General features: G+C 52.6%; 1 protein-coding gene across 1 annotated transcript in view; it reads right to left on the minus strand.

Annotated features, from left to right (window-relative positions):
* The window catches only part of AKT2 (v-akt murine thymoma viral oncogene homolog 2), a gene marked incomplete at its 3' end in the record, with an annotated part of 48,399 nt that overhangs the window by 8,099 nt on the left and 12,468 nt on the right, over window positions 1–27,832 (minus strand). Inside the window, exons 2-9 of the mRNA XM_011952466.1 lie at window positions 25,609–25,738; window positions 19,594–19,722; window positions 17,825–17,936; window positions 5,544–5,697; window positions 4,944–5,075; window positions 3,049–3,114; window positions 1,999–2,067; window positions 1,074–1,196 (exon numbers count right to left, since the gene is read on the minus strand). Coding sequence (XP_011807856.1) covers window positions 1,074–1,196; window positions 1,999–2,067; window positions 3,049–3,114; window positions 4,944–5,075; window positions 5,544–5,697; window positions 17,825–17,936; window positions 19,594–19,722; window positions 25,609–25,654 — 831 coding nt within the window. The remainder of the gene's footprint in view (window positions 1–1,073; window positions 1,197–1,998; window positions 2,068–3,048; window positions 3,115–4,943; window positions 5,076–5,543; window positions 5,698–17,824; window positions 17,937–19,593; window positions 19,723–25,608; window positions 25,739–27,832) is intronic.

A 27,832-nucleotide genomic window follows, 5' to 3' on the forward strand; every position in this document is an offset into this window, starting at 1 on the left:
GGATGGTCTCGATCTCCTGACCTCGTGATCCGCCCGTCTCGGCCTCCCAAAGTGCTGGGATTACAGGCTTGAGCCACCGCGCCCGGCTCCATATTTTTTAATATGAAAAATAAATTAGCCAGGCATGGTGGCACACACCTATAGTCCCAGCTGCTTGTGAGGCTGAGATGACATCTCCCCCTGGAAGGCCCTGTGTGCCCCTCCCACTTACTGACCATCCCCCACAAGAATTAACCTCTACTTCCCGTCTGTACCACTGCACACAGACACACCTGTGAACTGTGGACTCACCTCCTCTGTGCGGCTTTCCCTCGACATTAGCCTATGAGATGCGTCCACACTGTCGCGTGTCGCTGTAGCTCATTCCTAACTGCTGTGTGGCACCCCACTGTGCGAACACTCCACAGTGGGTCTGACCTCTCCTCTCAGAGTGGGTACTTGGGTTGTTCCAGTTGGGGCTAGAGTGAGTCCTGCTGCTGAGTGAGGGGGACACTTTCTAAGATGAATGTGTGTCCCCATTTCTCTTGTGCACACACTGCCGAACTATCTTCTAAACTTTGCTGGGTGCGGTGGCTCACACCTGTAATCCCAGCACTTTGGGAGACTGAGGTGGGTGGATCATGAGGTCAGAGTTTGAGACCAGCCTGGCCAACATGGTGCAACCCCATCTCTATTAAAAATACAAAAATTAGCTGGGCGTGGTGGCGGACACCTGTAATTCCAACTACTTGGGAGGCTGAGGCAGGACAATAGCTTGGACCCAGGAGACGGAGGTTGCAGTGAGTTGAGATCGCACCACTGCACTGAACGGAGCAGGACTCCTCATAAATAAATAAATATAAATAAATAAAGTAGGGATTGTGTCAGTCCACACTCCACTAGCGGCCTAGGAGTGCTCGTGGGAGGCTTGGAAAGGTCCCTACTTGGGGCCACTTGCTACAGAACCACCACCCGGGACCTTGGTGGGAAGCTTGGCGAGTCAGGGCAGAAGGCCTCAGCCCCACCTCCCCAGTGTGAGTCCCATGTGGTGTGCGCGTGCCACAGGTCAGCCTGGTGCACACGCTGCCACTAACCTTGATGTCACGGTACACCACGTCCCGCGAGTGCAAGTACTCAAGAGCCGAGACGATCTCTGCACCATAAAACCGGGCCCGCTCCTCTGTGAAGACACGCTCCCGGGACAGGTGGAAGAACAGCTGCGGGAGGAAGGGGTGAGGAGAGGAGGTCAGGCCCCAGCACACCCACCTGCCCTCACCTTCCCAGCTCAGTGATGTGGTGACACCTGTGTCATGAACCAGTAAGTGACAGCTAGAGGGACCAAGCAAGGCACAGCGCAGAAGCTCACGAGTGACACAGAGCTGGGGGTGAAGGGCGAGGGTCCACCAGGAGACACCCACAAGAAGGTACAACAGGGACATCCAAGACAGAGGAGGGAGGACAGCATGGAGGCAAAGAGAAGCACATGTCATGACCAAGTAGCAATAGGCTGTGGGCAAGCCCAGATCGGACGGATAAGCAAACCTCCCATCCCAATACAGGCGTGCCAACCGCTGCACAGAGAAGGCGCGAGGCAAGCAGTGGGGGACAGAAGTGAGGTAACTCTGTGAGGGGGAGCTGAGTGGCTGCTGGAATCCACTTCGGAAGGACATGGGAACAGAGGGCTGCTAGGTTTTAACCCTTGGGAGCCTTTTCTGGGGCCTTTAAGACCATCCTTCCCAGTGCTGTTGCCCCACAGCCCTCTCCACACCTCTCTGGACTGGTGTGGACCTGACCCACCCACTCACTACCTGTGTAAACCTGGGCAAGCTACTGAACCTCTCTGAGCCTCAGTGACCACCCCGCAAAATGGAGATGATGCCGCCTGCCTCAAGGAAGAGGAGCACAAGATGACATTGAAATTTCCCTCCACCATTCCATCTCACCCACAGCTCCTCTCCATCCCGCCCCATCCTGAAAAAGAAGGCCCCAGAGGGCAAAGCCAAGGCAGCCGCGGCTCACCTCGCCACCGTTGGCGTACTCCATCACGAAGCACAGGCGGTCGTGGGTCTGGAAGGCGTACTTCAGCGCCTGGCGGATGAAGGCAGCAGGGTAGGAGGTGGGAGGGAGGAGGACTCTGCTGAGCCACACCAGGGCAGGGACCTGGCCCTGCTTATTCTGCACACATACACGCTGCCCTGGCTGGGGCCCCTGGGAATTAGCCAGATGGGGTTCACATACTGGCTGCACCTTTTGGGGCGTTAAGTGAAGGCATGGCTCTGCGGGTAAGAAAGGGTTACATGCTGAACCATCTTGTCCTCTGCCTCCATCAGGCACAGCCAGGGGAAAACTAGAGCAACCAGGGCTCTTGTTTTTACAGTAAAATGTGTTCAACTTACATACACAAGTGATGTCTGCTGTGGCTGGGAGTGGCAAAGGCTTGGGAGCCAACTTCAATGACAGGATGGACAGGGGGTACCTCAGCTCATGACAACTCAACTATTCTGTTTTCTACACTGTGGTACCTCATAAGAGTTTATTCGAAAAAGTACTATGCCTTAATAGGATACCTGGACAGCCACTGAGATAAAGAAATGACACATAAGCCATCCTTAATCTAATCCATTTAACTGGTGGCCACTGGCCTCGATGGAGACTGCAGCCCAAATAGGCATCTACTCAGTCCAAGCTGACAGACAACACAATGCTAACACATCTGCCTCTATGAGCGTATCTGAAAACAAAAACAAAAAAATATGTATTTCTACTTCCACCAGCTGGGCTAAGTGCCCTAACTCACAGAGACAGCAGCCATCAAATAATGTGTTATCTTCAGTTGGTTCAAGTGCGTACACGAAGCCACCATCCCTGAAGCAGCCGTCACCTCCCACTCCCTGAGCCTGCTCACCCCACCCCACGTCTTGGTTCGATGACTTGGCGGGCGCAGCAGCACCGTGCCCTGCCCGCCTGGCCTACCCCAAGCTGTGCTTTGTAGCAGAAGATTTGGGCTCTTTCTCTGAGCTCTGTCCAAAGGCTGGCCTCACACTGTCTGGGAAAGGGAGGGCAACTCACAGTGAGGAACGGGTGCCTGGTGTTCTGGAGGACCCGGCTCTCGGTGACTGTGTGAGCGACTTCATCCTGCAGACAGACTGCGGGTGAGGGGCTGGCGGGCAACACCATGCCTGCCCACCCCACCCCGACCCGAGGAAGGGAAGCAAGGCCTTGTGAAATGCAATTTCATTCCCATCCACAAATGCAGAAACAATCACAGGAGTGGAATGTGAATGCCTGCAAGCCCTCAACAAAGAACAGACCCAGACGAGGATCATCAGTGGCTCTCAAAGCCACAGGTGAAAAGTCAGCAGGAATGTCACAATGAAGGGACCAGGCTGCTAGGGGCAAGACACTTGTGACATCCTTGCAGGGGAGACAGACATCACAAGAGCCCCGAGATGCCACCACAGGCTGTGGGAAGCCCCACCTAGAAAGCGTTCTTGCCCAAAGAAGGAACTGGGCCTAATGAAGCTCTAGACAGCAAAGCAGTGCTTCTCAGGGTGTGGTCCCCACACGAGGCACATCAGCACTGCCTGGGAACTAGCAGCAATGCAAATTCCTGGGACCTACCCCCCGGCCCACTGGGCCAGAAACTCAGGGTGGGCCTAGCACTGTCTCACAAGCCCTTTGGGTGACTCTAATTCAGGTTCTAATTGACTATACAGCAGAACCACCAGGAGAGGTTCCAAAAATCTGGAGCCACCTACAGCAACTTCACACAGGCTCTCCCTGGGGCAAGTTGATCCCCAGGGGACACCTGAGAATGTCTAAAGTCTTTTTTTTCTTTAGCTGGGGGTCTGGCTCTGTTGCCCAGGCTGGAGTGCAGTGGTGTGAACATGGGTCACTACAGCCTCAACCTCTGAGGCTCAACTGATCCTCTCACTTCAGCCTCCTGAGCAGCTGGGACTGCAGGTGCACGCCACTATGTCCGGCTAATTTATTTTTATAGAGACAGGGTCTCGCTTTGTTGCCCAGGCTGGTCAAGGAGCCCAGCCCAGCGATCCTCCCACCTCAGCCTTCTAAAGTGCTGGAATTACAAGCATGCGCTGCAGCACCCAATCCAAAAGTCATTTTTGATTGTCACAACTTGGAGAGCTACTATTGGCTTTAGTGCGTAGAAGCCAGGGGTGCTGCTAAAACCCTACAATGCACAGGGTTGCCCCGACAGCACAGAACAATCTGTCCCAAAATGTCAACAGTGCTGAGGCTGAGGAATGCTGCCTTAGGCCCAATCATCACATCAGGAATGAACAGTTAATGCGATTGGCTCTGATGGCAGCACCACGATTATATTCTTTACAGCCTTCATCTGTCAGGGCACGTGTTCGAGTATGGATGAGTGAAGTGACGTGATGTCTAGGACAGGCCTTAAAGTATTCCAGAACAAGAGGGGCAGGCAGAGCTAAGGAAACAAGGCTGGCTAAACGCTGATAACTGGTTAAACTGGACAGTGGCTACATGGGGGTCCGTAATATTTATTTTGTTTTTAAGTTTTTGAGTATTTTTGGAAACTTCCACTACAAAAACTTCAAATAAGGGAAAAAGTAGAATTCCATTCCTGGCCCGGCCTCCAACTGGGATACCCTGAGCAGAGCCCTGGCCTCCCCAACAGGAACGTCCTCACAGCCTCCCCAACAGGCCCCAGCCTCCCTTGACAGTACCTGCTGGGTGGGGCCCCGAGGCTCGCTCTCTCCACAGGCACCCCCAGCCCCTACCAGAGGGTGGCAGTGGGGACTCAGCAGCAAGGCCTGCTGTTCCTCTCTGGGCCTCAGGCTCCCCCTTTTCTGGAGGGAACTTGTGGGGGAAATAAGCCCACGGCAGCAGAAAGCGTGGGTAAGCGTCCAGGCCTCAGGGTCAGGCTCCAGACCTCAGCCCCCGCAGGGGCCAGCAAGCACAGTTCCCGGGGCACGCACCTTGGCAATGATGACTTCCTTCCGCAGGATCTTCATGGCGTAGTAGCGGCCAGTGGCCTTCTCCCGCACCAGGATGACTTTGCCAAAGGTTCCCTTGCCAAGGAGTTTGAGATAGTCGAAATCATTCATGGTCTGCCAGGGACAGGGAGAGTGGGGGCAGTCAGCGCCTGGCTCACGGCCCATGGGAGGAAATTTTAACAAAAGAAAGGGGAAAACCAAAAGACACTGTTGCCAAACGGCTTAGGCTGGAGCAGGAAGGGAGGCTCTGGGCAGCAACTGTGTGTTCTGAAGCGGCCTTCAGACCAGGCTCTGCAGGCACAGGGCCTTGGGAGGGCTGGGCTCTGATGTGGGGGTAGCCAAGTCTTCACCACCTCCCAGGACGAAGCTACAGTGGGTCCACCTAGGGTTGCTCCCTCCCCCACGGGCACGGAGAAGACCCAAGGGCACCAGCCACCTGAAATCACCCCACCCTACAGGGCAGCTCTGTTGTCTCTCAGCTGAGCCCCCTGAACTGTGTATGGAAACCAAGGAGAGCAGGGCCAGCAATGGGGGTGGGGGGCATCGCAGGCTGGCAGCCCCACCCCTGCTTCCAGCACTTACCACTTTAGTCCGTGCCTTGCTGACCGCCACTTCCATCTCTTCGGCCACGGAGGAGTCACTGGGGGAGCCACACTTGTAGTCCATGAGGTCCTCACCTGGGGCCCGCTGCTTGAGGCTGTTGGCGACCATCTGGATGGCCCGCATCCATTCCTCCCTGTCAGGGACACACGTGAGTCCCAGGAGCCAGGAGTCCTGGGCCTCAGAGTCAAAGGGCTGAGTGCCACCTCCCAGCCACCCCCTGCAACAGGCAAGCAAATGACCACATACCCATGGGAATTTGGGCAAGATCTGTCAGAACCAGAGAGAGCTGAAGGGACCTGAGTGAAACTCCACAGACCCCTGGCTGTGATGGTGAGGAACGGGTGGGTAAGTGTGGAATGCAGGCCAGGTGCCACCGGTGGCTCAGGCCTGTAATCCCAGCACTTTGGGAGGCTGAGGCGGATGGATCACGAGGTCAGGAGTTCGAGACCAGCCTGGCCAACATGGCAAAACCCCGTCTCTACTAAAAATACAAAAATTAGCCGGGCGTGGTGGCGGGCGCCTGTAATCCCAGCTACTCAAGAGGCTAAGGCAGGAGAATTGCTTGAACCCGGGAGGCAGAGGTTGCAGTGAGCACAGATCACGCCACTGCACTCCAGCCTGGTGACAGAGCAAGACTCCGTCTCAAAAAAAAAAAAAAAAAAAAAAAAGTGGAATACAAAGAGAGATCACCAATTTCCCTAAAGTGACCTGGCCTGAGGGTCATCTGAAGCCAGGCAGCAGGCAAATGATCAAAAAGGAGTGACCCTCTCTTTCACAGCCCCTTGAAAATGAGCCAGCACCCTGAGCCTTGAATGAGGGAGAGACAGGGCTCCTGTAAATTCTTCGGAACAAATGACAAGCTCCAGTTTATAAGTTACCAATGTTTTGTAAAGTTAAACCAAGAGTAAGAAGCAGCATTCATTAGCCAAAGGAGCTGAAGACATTACAAGGCAAGAGCTGGCCTACAGGATCCCTGGAGGGGACAGTCCGCTGGGAGCAGGGAGTCTGCATGGCAGGGACAGAGGTCCTGGCAGCCCAGGGATGTAGAGGAGAGAAGCTGGTGGACAGGAAGCAGGTCCCAGCAGAAGGGAGCCTGGCTTAAAAACAGTCAACTAGAAGCTAAGTACTGTGGCTCACACCTGTAATCCCAGCATTTTGGGAGGCCGAGGTGGGCCAAGTGCTCGAGCCCAAGCGTTCAAGACCAGCCTGGGCAACAAAGCAAGACCCATCTCTAAAAAAGTTTTCAAAAAGCAAAAATAAAAAATAAGAACAGGCCAGGTGCGATGGCTCACGCCTGTAATCCCAGCACTTTGGGAGGCCAAGGCGTAGGATCCCTTGAGGTCAGGAGTTTGAGAACAGCCTGGCCAACATAGTAAAACCCAGTCTCTACTAAAAATACAAAAAATTAGCCAGGCGTGGTGACATGCGCCTGTAGTCCCAGCTACTTGGGAGGCTGAGGCAGGAGAATCACTTGAACCTGGGACGGGGAGGTTACAGTGAGCCAAGATTGCACTATCGCACTCCAGCCTGGACAACAGTGCAAGACTCCATCTCAAAATAATAATAATAATAAAAATAAACAATAAACTAGTTCTGTCACTCATGGCTTAGAACTTGCTGGGAAAGAACTGTCTTTGGGCCAGGCTCAGTGGCTCACACCTACAATCCTGGCACTTCGGGAGACTGAGGCAGGAGGATGGCTTGCATCCAGAAGTTTGAGACCAGCCTAGGCAACACGGATACCCATTTTGTAGAGATCAAAGATAAAAAATTAGCCAGGTGTTGTGGTGGCACATGCCTGTGGTCTCAGCTACTCGGGGGCCCAGGAGGTGGAGGCTGCAGTGAGCCATGATCATGCCACTGCAATCAGCAAAAAAAAGAAAAGAATTTTCTTTGGATACTTACAAACTGTTCTGCCTAATAAGTGAAAACGACCAGAGACCACAATGAAAAATATACTAGGCTGAATGACACCAAATTGTCCACATCCCCCATTTTTGACCACACCACAATTAGGTGTTTTCAACCCAATGCATTTTGAACCCTCTTTGTATTTTGCTTGTGTCTAGAAAATACCCACATGTCCAATAGGAAAAATAAAATGTTTACTGATAATGAGAAAATTCAAAGAGTACAAGTAGGCAACTTCCCAAATCCCAGTGATTTAAATAAGCCACAGGGAGTGCAGCCAGCTCTTCACACGCATCTTCCAGGGTGGCCCCCGCCCCAGGGCAAGTGTCACTGCTCCTGTGTTCCTGAGGCACTGGGGCACCCACCCAAGGTCAGGCAGGGAACAAGTGGCTGGGACTGGGCTTCAAAATCCAAGCCGGGGCACCCTGCTGGGCTGTATTCCTCCCCAGTCTCGTTCCTGGTGTACCACGCGAAACTACTTCTATTTCCATCCATCCCACCATGCACCCTCTTCCACATTTTGACACTGCTGAAATGCAGATGCATCTCACAGTTGGGGTCTGTCTTGATTTAACTAGCCACTCCTTTTTCTTGGCACTATACGAAATAGGGAGCCTCCCCGACGACAGCACCTTCGATTTGATGAAATATCACAGCAGTGTTTAACACACAGGCCGCTGTGAGGTAGAATGCCTGTGAGGCATCTGTGCAATGAGACATTCCGCAGCTGGGGGAAAGATGGAGGCAGGTCTGTATGCTGACTTGGGATGATCTGAGACATCTTAAGGAAAAAAGGAAGGTGCAGAGCCGGGTGAGGTAGCTCACTCCTGTAATCCCTGCAATTTGGGAGGCAGAGGCTGGAGGATTGTTTGAGCCCAGGAATTTCAGACCAGCCTGGACAACACAGGAAGACCCCGTTTCTATAAAACATTTCAAAATGAAGGAAGGTGAAGAACAGTGTACAGTTCTGTGCTCCTGAGTTAGAAAATAATGAACTTCTGCGGACACATACTCACATAGGCACAAACATCTCCAGCAGAGAAGTCGCGATCCTGGAGCCCTGCCTGCCTCCAGGAAAGGGAACTGGGAGTCCAGGAAAAGGAACAGCCTCTAATAACACATGGGAAGCGCTCACTATCATCAACCACTCCCACCCATTACGAAGGAGGAACTGAGGCACAGATTTAAAAACCAGATTCCAGAAAAATAGCAGTTGTTCCAGCCTTGGTAGCTGGAATCACAAAAGACACGCTGCCCTCCCCACCCACTCAGAGACTGGAGTCCCCATAACCCATCTCTGTCCACCCCATGGAGGCAGATATTTCCACCTGCTTTGAACACGGTTCTGCCCCCAGAACTCATGGGTGGATACTCGGTAGATATTTGGGTAATGAAAGAGTGAGGCAGCCAAAGTCCAGGTGGTCCCAGAGCCAGGGCGCAGCAAGGCCCAGTGCAGACGCGGGCAGAGCATACACTGAGCCTTGGTGCACACCCAGGCAGAGAGGTGTTGGCTTCTGCACTCCCTGGCCCAACGTCTCAAGCCAGTATGTCTCAACTTGCTGTAACCCATGCCCTCTATGGAACAAATTACAGCCTAATTCCCAAACGCTACACTGATATTCCTGTTTTTCAAAAAAAAAAAAGGTGGGGGGTGCACGGGGCAGGAGCCGACTCCATGACAGGTTTTTTTTTTTTTTCTTTTTTCTTTTTGGAGACAGAGTCTTGCTTTGGTGCCAGGCTGGAGTGCAGTGGCTCCCTGGTTCAAGCAATTCTCCTGCCTCAGCCTCCAGAGTAGCCGGAACTATAGGTACCCGTCACCATGCCCAGCTAATTTTTGTATTTTTAGTAGAGACAGGGTTTTACCATGTTGGCCAGGACAGTTTCGATCTCTTGACCTCATGATCTGCCCGCCTCAGCCTCCCAAAGTGCTGGGATTACAGGTGTGAGCCACCGTGCCCAGCCTTCCATGACATGCTTTATCAGACATAGTTGTCCTCTCACAAATTTTAAATTTTTTTAATGCTGACTCTGAGTAAATGATGGTGGATTGAGAAAAAAAAATCACAGATCTCCTAAGAGACACAGTGAATATATTAAAAAGGAAAATATGTCTTTCATATATAAAAATCTTGAGAGACTGTCACGTGAAGATGGCAGATGCAGACTAGGATGTACAGCATGGTAGCATCTTTGTTTTCAAAGAGAGGGGTGGAGAGAACACAGATGGTCTCTCTGTGGAGAGAACCCGAATACATGAAAGATGGCACAGCCATACCACCAGCCGAGAAGCAGCTCTGGGAGGCTACTCCAGAAGGGAATCAGGAGCACGGACCCTGGAGCCACCCCAGCTGGGGCTCCAAGAGTGGCTCTGCCACCTAGACAAGCTCAGCCCTCACAGCTCTCCCCGCAACCAGGGCCTGGGGCTAAGAGGTTGGTGGACTGCGGGCACACAGCACCGCACACAGGGCTGGGCGGAAGGCACTCAACTCGGGGAGGGTGCCGAAGACACCTGCGGGGCGGGCCTACCCCACCTACCCTGGCTCCCACTGCCCACCCTACAGAGAGCTCCAGAAACCACAGCAACGCAGGAGGTTATCCGGGAGCAACTGGGGCTCGTCTGCTGCCTGACACCCTCCGATCCAATTCTAACTGGACCAAAGTTGCAAGGTTGCAGCATTTGGAATTCCAGACGAAAAGCAAGGGCCTATGTCCAGGATCCTTCTCAAGGGTTTGCAACATGGGGTCTGGGGCAAAGGGGAGCTCCCCCTGAAGCTGGGCCTCAAGTATCTTCCAGCCCCCAGAGGAGAGCCCTGGGAAAACCACGACTGTAAAAATAACAATACTGAATGGCCAGCTCCGGACACCACCCTGCTTGACTCTCAAGGGCACTGCAATTCTCAAGAGCCAGCATTTCTGCTGTGGGGACTGAGGCACATCGAGGTGGAGTCACCTGTGAAGGTCACACAGCAGGGACGTGGCAGAGCTGGGACTCACCTGTGCACAGCCTACTCCTCCTTAGCACCACCCGCCTGTCCCTGAGCCTCAGCGAAGCTGCTGAAAGCTACGCGAGACCCAGGAGGGTAAAGCTGGGACCCTCTCTAGGGAAGGTTCGTGGGACGCAGCCAGGGAGCCCAGGGGCAAAGCGAAGAAAGAACTCTCCTCGGAAGCCGTGATCTGCACTCGCCTTTCAGAGAGGGGCCCCCAGCCCCGCCCCTCAACAGCAGTCCCACGAACATCTTCCACTTGCGGAAGCTGGTGCCACTGTGTGCTCTGCGGGAGGACTCCTGTCACCCTCCCAGCAACCCTGTGTAGTAGGTACTGCCATTCACTTCATGCTAAAACAACAAGACCGAAGCACAGAGAGGCTCAACTGCCCACCTACAGAAGCCAGGGACACCACCCAGGCACTTCTACCTCCAAGAGCACTTCTCCCATCGGTATTTTTCGGGAACTTCCAATCCTCATTTGGGCTCAGGGCCACGGGAGGGACATGGGGGGAGCCACGCTCGCCCTACCAACACTGGGAAGGGCACAGTACAGGGCGAGCCCAGGCTCTGGGCCAGGAGCTCTGGGGACCTTGCCGCCTAATGCGCTGCCTGCCTTCCACACCAGCTGGGGACCTCACAGTGGGTGAGAGGACAGGCTCTGGGGGATGGCCTGGGCGTGGATCCCAGCTCTGCCCCTTCCTGCAGGCAACACAGGGCAGGCTGTATGCCCTTCCTGTGCCTCAGTGGGTGAGGCACTAGAGGGTCCTATCAGGGTGAAATGAGATCCTGGACATAAAAGTGCTGAGAGCAGTGCCCGGCACAGTGAGGTCTCAGAAGGCTGTCATTAGAGTTTGCCCAACCAGCCTGCAAATGTGGAGTGTTTCTGTGCACCAGGCTTGTTCAGGGCACTGAGGATGCAGCAGGGGACAAGCCCATGAGGGCTCCTGACCTGAAGGGGAAGACAAGTGTGTAGAAGCTCCAAGGTGGGGGCCAAACAGGGAGACTCCTTCTCAGAGGGCAGTCAGAGGAGGCCTGAGGAGGTGATGTTTAAACCAGGACCTGAACAATGGCCATCCCCAGTGCCTACAACAGGCCCTTGGCACACAGCTGTGAAATAAATGAAACGGAGGGAAGGAGGCAGGGGATTGGGAGGGAAAGGAACCCAGGCAGAGGGAACTGTGTGGCGAAGACCTCAGGGCAGGAGCAAGCTGGGGTGTCTGTGGAAGGCGCACAGGTGCCAGAATGGCTGGAGCCAACAGAGGGGAGTGAAGGAGATGAGGACAGGGAGGAGGGCAAGCCCAGACCACTCCAGGCTCTACATGCCACCATGTTAGAGATCTGGGTCTTATCCTCAGCACCACAGGAAGTCGCTGAAGGGTTTTAGTCAGGGGGGAACAGGCTCCGATTTCTGTTTTAAGTCAGTAGCTGCTGTGCAGGCTACAGACTGGGGGTAGTGAGAGGAGACCCCAGCATCCTCCACAAAAGAGATGCTGCTGGCAGAGGAGAGAGAGGTAAGAAAGTCACCGGCGCTGCGTGTGCCAAAAGCTGCCATGGGCAGGCCCTGCGCCAGTGCCTTCACGTTTACTTCCTCCCCTGAGCCCCATAACAGCCAGGGAACTGAGCCCCACTGAGGGAGGGACGTGGCAGCTGGCCTGAATTCAGGGCCTGAACCCCAGCCCTGGGCCATCCTGCGGGGCACCCCAGAGAGAAGCTTGCTGAAGCGGAGGTGGCAGGGCTGTCCTTCATGCACAAGCAAGTCCCCATCACTTCGGGAGTGATGGCTGACTGTGGGGACTCTCCCCTAACCATCACCTCCCCGACCTGGAGGGGCATTTACAGCTGGAGGGTATCTGGGGCCCTCTCTGTGTGCGGATAGCCTTCCTTGTGAGGATAAAATACATTAATATATGTAAAGTCCTCGGAACAGGATCTAGCTCAGAGAACTTAATTATTTTTTCTTCATCCAACAAACATTTACTGAACACCCATTTGTGTGCCAGATACATAAATAAATATAAATGCCCCACTTGGTGGACAGGTACTGTGAAGAAAAGCACAGCTGGGGAAGGGCAAGAGAGTGAAGAGAGGCAGGGCAGGACGCACCGGGGCGGGGGCACTGGGGCAGAGATCTCGTGGAGTCGGGGAGAGCTGTGATGGCATCTCGGGGAAGAAGACCTTAGACAAACGCCACAGCAAGTGCTGAGGCCCTCGGGCAAGAGATGTGCTGGGCATGTTTAAGGAACAGCAAGGAAGACACGTGGCGAAGTGAGAGTGCTTGTGGTAGGAAACACTTCTGGAGAGGCTGCTGGATCATACAGGACTCTGCAGGGCACAGCACAGACCTCGGCGTTTACACTAAGCGGGAGTAAAAGCCATTCAGAGTTCTAAGCAGAGAAAATACGTAAGATTTACATCAAGGCCAGGCACGGTGGCTCACACTTGTAATGCCAGCATTTTGGGAGGCCGAGGCAGGCGGATCACCTGAGGTCAGGAGTTCGAAACCAGCCTGACCAACATGGAGAAACCCATCTCTATTAAAAATAAAAAATGAGCTGGGCATGGTGGCGTCTGCCTGTCATCCCAGCTACTAGGGAGGCTGAGGCATGAGAATCACTTGAACCCAGGAGGAAGATGTTGCAGTGAGCCAAGATCACGCCATTGTACTCCAGCCTGGGCAACAAGAGTAAAACTCTTGTCTTGAAGGAGAAAAAAAAAAAAAAAAAAGATTTATATCAAAAAGATCACACATGGCCAGGCACAGTGGCTCATGGCTGTAATCTTAGCACTCTGGGAGGTTAAGACGGGCGGATCACTTGAGCCCAGAGTTCAAGACGAGCCTGGGCAACATGGTGAAATCCTGTCTCTACAAAAAATACAAACATTAGCCTGGTGTGGTGGCAGGCGCCTGTAGTTCTAGCTACTAGGGAGGCTGGGGTGGGAGGATCACCTAAATCCGGGAGATTGAGGCTGCGGTGAGTCGTGATTCTGCCACTGCACTGCAGGCCTGGGCAACAGAGACCCTGTCACAACAACAACAACAACAACAGAAGGATCATACTCATCTGATGCACCATTAAGTATTCTTGCCTGCCAAGACCAGGGGTCTGCCAACTTTTTCCATCAAGGACCAGAAAGCGGGGTGTGGTGGTTTGTACCTATAATCCCAGCACTTTGGGATGTTGAGGAGGGAGGATTGCTTGAGACCAAGAGTTTGAGACCAGCCTGGACAACACAGCAAGACTCTGTTTCCACAAAAAAATTTAAAAATTAGCCGGTAGTAGTCCTGTAGTCCCAGCTACTCAGGATCCTGAGGCATAAGGATGGGTTAAGCCCAGGAGTTTGAGGCTGCAGTGAACTATGATTGCACCAACGCGCTCCAGTCTGGGCAACAGAGCAAGAACTTATCTCAATTTAAAACAAAGTTTTAAATTTAAAAAATTTTAATTAAAAATTTAAAAGGGCCAATTATTTAAATTTTTTAGGCTTTGCAAGCCAGTCTTTGTCACAACTACTTAACTCAGCCATAGTAGGCCAAAAGCAGTCAGACTATTCATGAACAAATGGACATGGTCATGTTCCAATAAAACTTTATTTACAAAAATGGAAGGCAGGGCCCTAGTTTGTCAACCCTGTTCCAGGCCTAATTCTAGTTTACAAGAAATACAGACATGGAGAACAAAAGTAAACAACACCAAAAGAAAATAATATGATACACCCAGAAGGTGTGACATTCTACAAGACAACTAGCCTGGCTTGTTAAAAAAATAAATAAATAAATAAATAATCAATGTCTTGGGGAGGGGAAAAAAAGACAAAGGGCTGGACTAGATTAAATAAAACAAGTCAAAGAGACATGTACCTTGAATGAATCCGGGTTTGAAAACCAATGATCTAAAGGTTGCATATCCTTCAAAAGGTAACTAAAGAAATTCAAGTATGGCATGGATAAGGAGAAGTTACTAGAAAACAAAGATTATAATCATCTCAGGCGTGACAGCATCATGATTCTGTAGGAGAGAAAGTCCTTATTCTTAGGAGATGCCCACTGAAACACTAAGAAATGTCACTAAGTAAGAACACAAGTTCAAGTTCAGCATAAAACACAACCAGATGAGGCAGACACGGTGAATGCGGGCCTGCAGAGCCTAGGAGTGGGGCACCTAGATGTCCATTCATTATACTATTCTTTCAACTTTTCTCCAAGTGAAACACGTCTGCAGTGAAGTGGGGGACAGGGAGGACGGTCTCGCAAGCTGGAGAGGCAACCAGGAGCCCAGTGAGGAGGCGCTGCAGCACCTCGCCAACAAGCAGTCACTAACCGGCACCCACCTACCCTGTGACCCCTGCCTCCCTCCCCAGGCTTAAGAGAGGCCAGCTAACATCAGCCTATGTGGGCCAGAGCTGTGAGGACAGCATCAGTCAGCCAGGAGCAGAGTGGAGGGGGCCTCCCTCTTGCTGGGTTTCTGGCTCACCCCCTCCACCCATCCAGAGTTAAGGTCAGAAATCTGGGACCTGGTCTTTTAGTAGTTCCGGCAGTTTTCTCTTTGGCAACAGCAGCAGGTACCAAGAAGAAAAGGCAGGTGGGGCTCTCCAGCCTACAGAATCTGGGTAAAGGAAAGGGCATGTTGTCTCGTGAAAATGGAAACAAGACCATCTCTCCTGCCTACTAAAACACTTTGCTGGCTCCCCGCTCCCATTCCAGGCTGGCAAACTATGCCAGGTACTGCTGCATCAGCCGCTCCTGTTTATCATCCCCCTGCATCGTGTAACAACCCTGGGACAAATCCCAATTTATTAAGCACCTGCCAAGCCCTGTGGGGATCTCCAACTGGAGTCCAAGGCCTTGGCTGAGCTCCCCAGCTTCGAGCGCCTCCACTTCCCCTCTTCCAACACTCCTGGCCCCTTGGTTCTCTAGTGACACAGGAACCCCTGTGGTGGCTGGAATGCATGAGCTATTTCACCTCCAGGCCTTTGCATATGCTGTCCCTTCTGAACTTTTTTCCTTGCTATCTCCGTGGCCAACTCCTATCCAGTCTTCAAAACCCAGCCCCCAACACCCAGGACCTATACACCTACTGGTTTTGATCTGTTTTTATTGGCCATTCATGTTTTGGTCCATAGTTTTCAACTGAGTAGCACCTCAGCTGGCTTGAAACGGTGATTTTGTTCCCCTCAGTGGGGCAAGTATATTTTTTACCTTGGGAGGATATGCAACGATAATTATAGTATAGATTATAGTAACAAGTCTCATGATACTGTAGGCTCCTGAGCTGTACTGTCCAAGAAGGTAGCCACTAGCCATATGTAGCTATTTAAATCAATTAAAATAAACTAAAAAAATCCATTCCTTGGTGGCTATATTTCAAATGCTCAATCGGCACAAGCAGTCAGCACAGGCAATTGGCACAGGCAATCGGCAAAGGTGCCTACTGGGCAGTACAGACACAGGGCATTTCCACAATAGCCAGAAGTGTTCTTGGACGGCACTATTTTAGGGCTCTCCAGAAGGTCTGCTGAAACCTTACCCCATAGATAAGCTAGAAGACTGTTTCTCAAAGCGAAGCCCAAAAGGACAAAGTGCGAAAAAAAACATTTCCCACTGATTACAAAGGACTAAGCTCCTTAATATATAAAGAGCTAATACATAAATAAGAAAAAGACCAACTATCCAACAGAAAAACAGACAATATAGACAGTTCAGAATAGGAAACTCACATGGCCCTTGAGGGTCAAACTCACCCACAGAGAAAGAAAGGAAAGTTAAACACCCCAAAGTGCTGAATTTTTCCACTGTTCAGACTGGTACAAATCCAAATGTTTGAAAACACAAGGCCATGGGGGCACTCTCAGACATCGCCTAATGGAAACATCGCAAAACTACAAACTCATTTTCCCAGTGACTCGGCAATCCTGCATCTAAGCACTCGTCACACAGGTCTACCTGTGCACACATCGAACAAGACAGACACGGCTATTTCACTGCAGCATTGCTTATAATGAGCCAAAGGCCGGAAGTAACCCCCGGCATCACAATAAAGAACAGCTAAATAAACACACCTGGGACACGCATATCCAATTGTCCAAGAAAAAGGGAAAGCAAAACACGAAACAAAGCAGCCGCATCTCTCCATATATCAAGGCAAATTCTCCAAGGTACACTAAGGGAAAAGCAAGTCCAGAAGTACGTACAATGTGACCTTTTGTATTAAAAAAAAAAAAAAAAGGGCACAAAGGTCTCCCTCTGCTCTTCGAGGGCACGTAAGAACAGTGATTAACTGGGGGGCAGGAAGGTGGACGGAAAGGGCAGGGTGGGGGAAGCTCCACCTTACACTGTTTCAGTTTTGAAACAGATGAGTCTTTATCATCTCTTCTGATGACTAAATTGATCTTTTTAAAATGACTCTCTGGACCACCTGCCTCAAAATCAATAGAGATGCTCATTAACAACGTAGTTCCTGCCAGGCAGGATAGCTCATGCCTATAATCTCAGCACTTTGGAGGCGGAGGCAGGCAGATCACTTGAGGCCAGAAGTTTGAGATCAGTCTGGCCAATCCAGTCTCTACTAAAAATACAAAAATTAGCCAGGTGTGGTGGTGTGTGCCTGTAATCCCAGCTACTCGGGAGGCTGAGGCAGGAGAATCACTTGAACCTGGGAGGCGGAGGTTGCAGTGAGCTGAGACGGTGCCACTGCACTCCAGCCTAGGCAACAGGGCAAGTCTCTGTCTCGAAAAATAAAAATAAAAAAAGAGGGTTGGGTACAGTGGCTCACACCTGTAATCCCAGCACTTTGGTAGGCCGAGGCAGGCGGATCACCTGAGGTCAGGAGTTTTGAGACCAGCCTGGCTAACATGGAGAAGCCCTTTTTCTACTAAAAATACAAAAACTAAGCTGGGCATAGTGGCACACGCCTGTAATCCTAGCTACTCAGGAGGTTGAGGCAGGAGAATCACGTGAACCTGGGAGGTGGAGGTTGCAGTGAGCCGAGATCGTGCCACTTCATTCCAGCTTGGGCAACAAGAGAGAAACTCCATCTCAAAAAAAAAAAAAAAGAATGTAGTTCCCTGACCCTGGGCAGATCTCTAGGTAGTCACAGGTCTTGAAACGAGGCCCAGCGGTCTAGACTTTTCATGAGCTCTGCCTGTGATTCCAATGCACCCGCAAGTCTGAGGGCAGAGTAGGGTCTTCAGACTAAGAACTCCAGCTCTTCACAGCCCCAGCTGGGGAGACCCCCCCCACCGACCAGAAGTGCAGACTGGAAACCCCTATGTAGGGTCCCAGGGAAAATCTCTCCATCTGTACCTTTCCTCCTCACACCAGGCTTGGTCCCTCTCAAGGGTAGCCACACAGAGGCCCAGACTCACCTCTCGTCTGGAGAATCCACGTGGAAGGTCCTCTCGATGACCGTGGTCCACTGCAGGCAGCGTATGACAAAGGTGTTGGGCCGTGGCCTCTCGGTCTTCATCAGCTGGCATTCTGCAGGCAGAGGGAGCAGACAGCAGTGGGCTGAGGGGACAGCCCTGCCAGCCTGCAGCCCAAAGTGCCTGAGCCACCTCCCACAGGCCCAGCCCCATGCCAGATGGTGCTGGGGACACTCTAGGGACTGAGACAGCCCTGGCCCTGCTCTCACAGGGCTCAGGGTCTAGTGTGTGTGTGGAAGGAGAGGAGCCCACCAGAGAGTGATGGCTCCATAGACAGGGCCGTGATAGGGACAAGCCCAGAGGTGTGCAGAAGCTAAGAGGCAGCATCCAACCCAGCCTGGGGGATGGGGGTACTTCTCAGAGGAAGCAGCTTCTCTGAACTAAGCCCTGAAGGAAAAGGGAACTTAGAGGGTACATGGAGAACAGATGCCCAGAGGTAAGAGGAGGTTTGACATCCTCAGCAGGTGGCCAATTCTGCTCCAAGGGTAAGGAGGGTAAGTGAGAGACAGGCCTGGAGAGGTGGGCTGGGGCCAGCCGGGCAGGGCTCTGGCGGCCATGGGAAAGAATCTGGACTTTGTCCTCTGGGCAGCAGGGAGCCCCAGAAGGCTTTAGATATTATCGGACACAAACAGATTGAGACTGATCCCTCTGGTTGCCATGTAGAGGGTGAGACTGAAGGTCAGAAGACCAGGGAGGTGGGCAGCCAGCTAGGGAGGATGGGGCCACACCAAAGTGGAGCCCTGCAGATAGGCCATGGGGAGAGGGCACTGAGGACCAGGCCCAGGCCTCTTGGCCTGCTGTCCATGAGACGGAGACAGGAATAGAAAGCTGGGAGAGGCCTGACGGTCAGGTTGGGATGTGGCAGGTATGAGGGACCTAGAAGACACTCGGGGAGACGTGTCCAAGGAGCAGCCTGGGACAGGCTGTGAGTTCTAGCGAGACAATGAGGCTGGGAACAGATGTGTCAGGGTCACCAGCACATGTGGAGAGCAACCAGGAAAACGCTTCACGCAGAGCAGCATGGGACGGATGCTGGGTTCCAGAGCATGGCAGGAGAGGACGGTGGTCTGAGCTAAGGCCCTGGCAGTGGAGATGGGGGTGCCTCTGTAACGTTCTTAGCAGGCAGAACAACAGGACATGGTGACCCATCAGGTCAGCAAGGAGGGAAGGAGGAGGAAAGGGACAGGGGTATCGATAGGACTGTATTCTCCAAGGCTCAGCCAAGGGCTTGGGGCTTGTGAAACTTCACCGCCAGGGTCCGGTTGGAAGGCATCCCTTTGGGTATCACGGAGGGACAGACGTTGCGAGGCCAGCCCTGTGACTGGCTGAGTGGGAAGCCGCGACCCCTCTACGTCCGAGGGACAGAAGATGGAGGCTGTCACCAAAGAACAGAATGGGACGCACCTGCCACCAGCTGGGGATCCCAAGGCCTGGCCGACAGAAGCTGGCACCACAAGGAGGCGATGCATGGGGCTGGGTGTGGGCAAGTGCCCTGGCTTCTCCCTCCCTCCCACTCTGCATCTCCCCACAGGACAGCCCCACCTGGCCAGCTAACAAGGAGGGAGAGCAGGGGAAGGGCGAAAATGGATCCAAGGGCAGGCAGGCCCAGGAGAGGCCCAAGGCTCAACGACCAAGTCCCACGAGCCCCTAAGACCTGCCAGCCATTCTGTGAGCACCAGAACACTGACCCACTCACTCATCCCAAGACACACCTGCTACAGAGAAGTTGTTTAAGGGGGGAAGGGTCTGATCAGGGGCCTCGGGCCTCTCCTTGTACCCAATGAAGGAGCCATCGCTCTTCAGAAGGAAGTACCGTGGCCTCCAGGTCTTGATGTATTCACCTGAAATGAGGCAGGAGAGGAGGGAGAGAGGTTAGGACAAGGTTGAGCGATGTCCCAGGTGGGTGGCAGGAGGCCCAGTGTGATGGTGACTCACGAGGGGTACCACGGGGCGGGGGAGTGCGGGGGACACACGAGAATGCCTCTCCCGGAGGAGCCCTCCAGGTGGCCCCTGCTGACGCAGGCTGGGGCGCTGGGCTAAGCCCGGGTGATCCACAGGTCATGCCTGGCAGGAAGGTGCCAACAGCAGTGCCCTGGGGCACCAGTTGCCTCAGCGTGTGGCCAGGAGCAAGCTGTCTGTGCCAGCTCCTGGCCTAGTCCCAGGGGAGGCCCCGGCTTCCAAACACACTTGCCCTGTGGCCCTGTAAGGCCAAATCCCACAGGCTGGGACTCACCAATAAAGCTGTGCAGGTAGATCAAATGCCAGAACACCTCTGTGCCAGGCGGGGTGGCACTGCTGCCACACCCTCCCAGCACCCCTTGATTCCTTCCAACTGTTCTTCACCACGAGTATCCAAGCACCCTACACACACACACACACACACACACACACACACACACACACACACACACACGAACCCACTCCTTAGCTGCTAAGGATTAAAAGGAGATGGTGAAACACAAAACCTTACACACAAATGTCCGCCACAGCATTATTCATAAAAGCCATCAAGTGGAAACAACCCTAATGTCCATCAACAACGAATGGATAAACAAAACGTGGCAGATCCATACAACGGAAAACCATTCTGTCATAAAAAGAAATGAAGTACTGAGACGTGCTGCCATGTGGAGGAACCATAACTCATGCTGAGTGAAAAAAGCCAGTCACAAAGGGACCACATATCATTATGATTCCATTTATACAAAAGGTCAAGAATAGGCAAATCTATACAGATGAAAAGTAGGGCCTGGCGTGGTGGCTCACGCCTGTAATCCCAGCACTTTAGGAGGCCAAGGCAGGTGGATCACCTGAGGTCGGGAGTTCAAGACCAGCCTGACCAACATGGAGAAACCCCGTCTCTACTAAAAATACAAAATTAGCCAGGCGTGATGGTGCACGCCTGTAATCCCAGCTACTTGTGAGGCTGAGGCAGACACTCCTTGAACCCGGGAGGTAGAGGTTGCAGTGAGCCGAGATCGCACCATTGCACTCCAGCCTGGGCAACAAGAGCGAAACTCCGTCTCAAAAAAACCAAAACCAAAAACAAACTGACTATGGTGACGGATGCACAACTCTGAATACACTAAAAGCCACTGAACTGTATACTTTAAATAGATGAATAATGTAGTGCATCAATTTTACCTCAACATTGCTATTAAAGGCCAGCACAGTGGCTCCCACCTGTAAAATCCTAGTACTCTGGGAGGCTGAGGCAGGTTTAAGTCTGGAGTTTGAGACCAGCCTGGGCAACACAGTGAGATCCGGTCTCCACAAAAAAATTTTTTTAATTAGCCACGAATGGTGGCGTGTGTCTGAAGTCCCAGCTACTCAGGAGGCTGAAATGGGAGAATCACCTGAGTCCAGGAAATTGAAGCCATGATGGTGCCACTGCAGTCCAGTCTGGTGACAGAGCAAGACCCTAGCTTTTAAAAATAATAATAATAATAATAATGATTTACAAAAGCCTCCAAAAAAAATACTTAACAAAGGGGGTGAAGGGCTTGTATACTAAAAAACATTGTTTAAAGAAATTAGAGATCTACATAAATGTAAAGATATCCTATGTTCACGGATGAGAAGACAATATTGTTAAGATGTCAATACTACCCAAAGAAATATACAGATTCAATGCCAACCCTATCAAAATTCCAACAGGCTTTTTCTTTTTTCACAAATAGAAAAGTCAGGCCGGGCGCGGTGGCTCAAGCCTGTAATCCCAGCACTTTGGGAGGCCGAAACGGGTGGATCACGAGGTCAGGAGATCGAGACCATCCTGGCTAACACGGTGAAACCCCGTCTCTACTAAAAAAACACAAAAAACTAGCCAGGCGAGGTGGTGGGCGCCTGTAGTCCCCGCTACTCGGGAGGCTGAAGCAAGAGAATGGCGTAAACCCGGGAGACGGAGCATGCAGTGAGCTGAGATCCGGCCACTGCACTCCAGCCCGGGCGACAGAGCGAGACTCCGCCTCAAAAAAAAAAAAAAAAAGAAAAGTCAATCCTCACATTCACGTGGAATTTCAAAAGGCCCCAAAAAGCCAAAATAATACTGAAAAAGAAGAATAAAGTTAAATACTTTCCAATTTCAAATTTACTATATAAAGCTACAGTAATCAAAACAGTGCAGTATAAGGACACCCACACAGACCTATGGAAGAGAATTCAGAGCCAAAAAATAAACTCAAATATCGACACTCAATTGATTTTTCAACACAGGTGCCAAGATCATTCAATGGGAAAGAATAGTTTCTTCAACAAAGAGACTATATTTTTTCAAAACGAAAGAAAAGAAACCTAGAAGAAAAAATATCCCTACAATTTTTTTTGTTAATTTAAATACTGTTCCTTGCGGAGCAGGGAACAGTGACCCATAGGCAATGTGCCCAGAGTAGCCTATCCACACAATCTTATCCCTATTCTGCAGATGAAGAAACTCAGGCAACTGGGTATCCACATTCAGAAGAATGGAGTTGGACCCCTACTTCACACTACAAACCATATACAAAAATAAACTCAAAACGAATTGACCTGAATCTAAGAGCTAAAACTACAAAAACTGTCTAAGAATACATACGAGTAAATCTCATTACTTTAAATTTGGCAATGAATTCTTAGATGACACCAAATGCACAAGCAACAAAAGAAAAACTTAAAGTGAACTCATCAAAATTAAAAACCTCTGTGCATGGAAGGACACTGTCAGGAAAGTAAAAAGATATCCTACAGAAGGGGTGGAAATACTTGGAAATCTAATAAGAGTCTATTAACCAGAATACATAAGGAACTCTTACAATGCCAACAACAAAAAGACAAACAGCCTGATTTTAAAATGAGCAAAGGACTCAAATAGACATTCCTTCAAAGATACACAAATGGTCAACAGAAAGATGAAAAGATGTTCAGCATCACTAGTCATCCGGCAAACATAAATCAAAATCACAATGAAGGCCAGGTGCGGTGGCTTACACCTGTAATCCCAGCACTTACGGAGGTCGAGGCAGGCAGATCACTTGAGGCCAGGAGTTCCAGACCAGCCTGGTCAACACGGTCAAATCCCATCTCTACTGAAAATACAAAAGTTAGCCGGGCATGGTGGTGCACACCTATAGTCCCAGTGCTTGGGAGGCTGCGGCCTGAAAATCGTTTGAACTCAGGAGGCGGAGGTTACAGTGAGCTGAGATTGCACCACTGCACTCCAGCCTGGAAGACAGAGGAAGACTCTGTCTCGAAAAAAGAAAACACACACACACACACACACACACACACACAATGTGGTACAACTTTACATACCCAAGGATGGCTGTAATGAAAAAAAACAAGTGTTGGCAAGGATATAAACTGACACCCTCATGGACTGCTGGTGGGTATATAAAATGGTGCAGCTGCTTCTTCAAAAAGTTAAATATAGAATACATCACCCCAAGGTCGGGCACCCCAGGGCCCACCTCACCTTGCCCACCTCTGCCAGCTGCTACTCAGAAACATGGGCACTGGAAAGGCCGAGGAGTGCAGGTGTGCACATGCGTGTGTGTAGGGTACAAACCTGAGACAGGTGTGTCAGAGTTAGGCCATCCCAGATGACAGGGCAGGCCTGTGGCTGGGTCATCTGGCCCCTTGTAACATGAATGGGGACACTGAAGACCCAAGAGAGGCCAAGACTCATTTAATGCCATCAGTAACCCCTGCCCCTCCGACAGTTCCGCACCCATCCCAAGGCTCTCACAGTCCAGCCTAGTGAGCCACAGCCTCTGCACATGCAGGCCACGGGGACAGGAGCCCATGACCCTGTGTACTAGCATACCACCCACACAGCATGCCAAACATTCATTCAACCATTTACTGAGTGCCTACTATATGCCCACCATTTTTAGACGTGCTGGGGATACCACTGTGAAGAAGCCTCATGAAAATGCCTACCCTCGTGGAGCTGATGACATCAGAGGTCTGGCTCGTTAACCCACTTTACGGATGTGAAACCAAGGCTCAGCGAGGTGACATGGCTCGCCCAGTTACACCAAGAGGAAGCAGCGAACCAAGGTTAGAACCTTGATAGCTGCCAAGGCTCAGGACGCTCCATCGACAACCCCAAACTCCAGGCTCAGGCTGGGGGACTAGGCCAAGGGACCTTGAAAGCCATCTCTGTCCAGAAAGAGCAGCAGGACACCAATCTCCTCTGCTCAGTCAGGTGCGGAGACTGCTCCCAGGGAGGGGCCTCCATCCCTCATCGCTGCTCCCTGTCTGCAGGCTGGTACAGTGCAGGATGCACGGCTCTTCCTGATGCCTGCAGCGCCAGCGCCGTCAGCCTCCTGCTCCTCTCTGAACAAGATCACTTACCCCCTCAGGACTCACTGGCTGTCGCCTCTGGCATAACTGTGAGGCTCACTCCCCGACTTCCTTCAGGCCTGTATTCAGATGCCCCCTTCTCAGCGAAGCCCCCTCTGGCCGCCCTGCCTGCCTCAGGCCCTCCCATCCTCACGTTGCTTGTTTTTCCTCCATGGCTCACGCCACCGTGTGACACGCTTGTCTGCCTGGGAGCTGTCTGCCTCCCCATCAGCGCCCAAGATACCAACACGAGGATGGGATGTTTGCCTGTTTGGCTCACTGCTGGACCCCGGGACCTAGAACAGTGCCTGGCCCACAGGCGCTGCTCAGCTCGTGTTTGCTGAATGAATGCAAGTGCTCACAGGGCAGCCACCTCCACACCTGGGGCCTTTCCTCCCAGGGGGAGGCCCACGGAAGCTGGCCCGGGACAAAGTCGTCTCTCAGCACGTGGCACTTCTCCCCATCTGCCTCCCAGTCTTGCTTGGCAGCCACTTGGGGACAAACAGCCCTGGGGTCAAAAAGGGTCTCTTCCCTGTCCTAACTTCACTAAAAGGGGACCTCAGCTTCCCACTAGTACAAATGGATTAGGTCATGCATCGGCTCACGATACCACAGGGTTGCTCTCGTCTGGAGTGCCAAAGCCAAGGTCCGTTTCCATGGCCTGCGGGTGCGACACGGCTGGATCCTGCGTTGCTCCCCTGCTTGCCTCCCCCAGCTCGCCCTCGCTCACACTGCTCCAGCCACGCTGTTACCAGAAAACATCAGGCACATCCCCACCTGGGAGCCTCCGTCCTTGCTGCCTCTCTCCCTGGGACACCCTTGTCCAGCCAGTGCCTCACCTCCTCCAGGCTCCAGGCCTCTGATCACTGCCGTCTCCTCGGTGCAGCCTCTCCAGGTCCCCCCGCCCCCAGCCCATTGCCCTCACTCACAGTTCCCACTTTTCACCCCAGCACTTGCCATCCCAACATTCCATGTCTACTTATTTACTGTCTGCCCCACCCCCAGTGGAACGTAAGCTCCATCAGAGGACCACTGTGTCCTGGAGCCCAGGGCTACCTGGCACAGCCCACAGTCAATGAATACTTGCTAACTGAATGAATCCTGAATATTGCCTCACTGTGTTACTTCAGTGACGTGACTTCCCCTCTCTGGCCCTCAGTTTCTTCATCTATATAATGGGGCTATGAATGAGATCATTCACGCACAGGCAGATCCCCACTCTCCTGCCCAGGTGACCGCTGAAGGAGTCCATGAAACAGGGGCATAAGCAGCTGTGGGCCTGGGGCTGCGGAATGCTGGCTCCTCAGGCTGGTAAGACCCTCTGCCTCTGCCTCTTGGGGCACAGCTTCCACGAGGAGCCAGCATGGGAGAAGGAAGCAATCTGGCAGGCAAAAGCGGCCTCTTACCGCGCTTGTGGAGCCAGCCTTCTTTGATGACAGACACCTCGTTCATGGTGGCAGCGTGGCACGCTGTCACCTAGCTCGGGACAGCTCAGGGCAGCAGGACATGCAGGAGGCGCCGTGGACAGGGCACAGTCTGCAAGACAAGAGAGGAGCTAGTCAGGGTGAGAGGGGATTCCACACCAGCCCCTTCCCTGAGGACACCGAGCTCTGAGGCCCTCTGGCTGCTCTGCCCACTCGGCAAAGGGTAAGGCCAGCAGGGGTGGCGTGGAGCCCTGCTCTCAGGGATCCATTCTGAGCAGAGAGATGTGGCCATGTCCCCAGAGACCCCAATCTGGGGAAGCAGAGCTCCCTGGCCTAAGCGCAGGCCAGACCCCAAAATCAGGACACTCATGCTTGGGGGAGGTGGCCCCTCCACCCACAGTCACTCCTGACTGAGCGAGCATCAAGGCAGCCGTGCTCTGGCCCCCATGTCACTCCCATGGCCCAATACTGAGGTAACCCAGTATGAATCAGACAGCCCAGGGCACCTGAGGGAGTGCGCAAAGCCACCAGCATCTGCCTGTCCCCTCACCATCTTACACACACACACTGTGAGCACGCGCACACAGAGCCACCAGCATCTGCCTGTCCCATCTTACACACATACACACACACACGCACACGTACTCTTTTCTCTCTCTCCTTCCCCTCCCTTCTTTCCAAACCAGGAAGCCACCAACCTGCCACCTTCAACAAACTAAGCACACTCCCGCCCCCCCATGCCATCCCACGCCACTCCCCAAGCCTCAGCGGCCTTCCTCCCCCGGTCAGATGATAGAGAAAAGACAGGTCTCAGACAGCCCAAGATCTTGAACAAGAAAGCAACCTACTGCGTATGCACGGTCTGGGGCCTAGAAGCCAGTCCCAGGGGCTTGACCAAGGCCCTGGTCCCTACCCCAAGACTTCCACTTCTGTCCTCAGGGACCAGCAACTGACAGACTGAGGGACGCCGAGGCCACTGCTTCGTCTCAGGTTCCCGGAGCAGAGGGGAGGAGGGCGCAAGGCAGCGCCAGCTGGGCCCCTACCTGGAGCCTGGGGCCTGGCCAGGGTCCACAGAGACCAAGGCGCCTTTGCCTTTCCCAGCCTGGGGTTATTTGCGGACAGCAGGTCGGGAGCTACGGTGGCCCCCAGAGAAGTGGCAGCTGGCTCTAGGGACTCCGTGGGCATCAGCTTTCTCTCGTGCCCCAGGGGAGCTGGTGGGCCGGACACGCTACTGCCTGGCATGTGATAGTGGCAGGCTGCCCAGGCCCCAGGCAGAAGGAAGGGAGGTAAGTGGGAGGAAGCGGGAGGAAAGACAAGATGGACAATGACAGGGAAGTAAACAGGAGGGTGAGAAATCACATTCTGGGCTCCAAGCTGCAAAGGCAATGATGTGAGGCTGGGAGCAGCAATAAGGGGCCCCCCTTGCCAGCAACATGCCCGGCACCCCACAACCCCAACACACAGGACTGCCAGACTCTCCATCCTCAACATCCCCACATCTCAGCTGGGCATAATGGCTCACGCCTATAATCCCAACATTTTGGGAGGAAGGCAGGAGAATCCCTTGAGCCCAGGAGTTTGAGACCTGCCTGGGCAACGCAGTGAGAACCTGTCTCACTATGTAATTTTTTCTAAAAAAAAATTAAAAATTAAAAAATTAGCCAGGCATGGCGGTGTGCACCTGAAATGTCAGCTACTCGAGATGCTGAGGCAGGAGGATCACTCGAGCCTGGGAGGTCAAAGCAGCAGTGAGCCTTGATCGCACCACTGCACTCCAGCCTGGGTGACAGAATGAGACCCTGTCTCAAAAAACATAAATATGTATGTATTTCTTTCTCTCTCACTGTTCTGTCTGTCAACCTCTAACATGACCACCTCTCCCCGTCCTGCCGGCGGCCTGGCTCTAGTCGGGTCTGCCCCCACCTCTTCCCCGAGTTGCTACGCTCCACTCTTGCTCCCTTCCCACTCACCCCACATTCAGCAGCTAGAGGGATCCTCAACGCTGAACCTGTCTTTCTCCTGCTCAAAACCCTTTGTGGCTCCCTGGTGTTATGAGCAAAACAGCCAAACTCCTCAGCTGAGGATCCAAGACCCTTCAGGACCTGGCCTCTGCTGCCCTGCGTTCCAGGTGCATGAGCTGAGACGTGAACCTAGAAAGCCCTCGGGAAAGGCTAAGGACCATGACATTGACCTCTCCAGCCTCTCC

The sequence above is a fragment of the Colobus angolensis genome, unplaced genomic scaffold (genome assembly GCF_000951035.1).
Source record: "Colobus angolensis palliatus isolate OR3802 unplaced genomic scaffold, Cang.pa_1.0 Scaffold34, whole genome shotgun sequence".
In the NCBI taxonomy this organism is placed as follows: Eukaryota; Metazoa; Chordata; class Mammalia; order Primates; family Cercopithecidae; genus Colobus; species Colobus angolensis.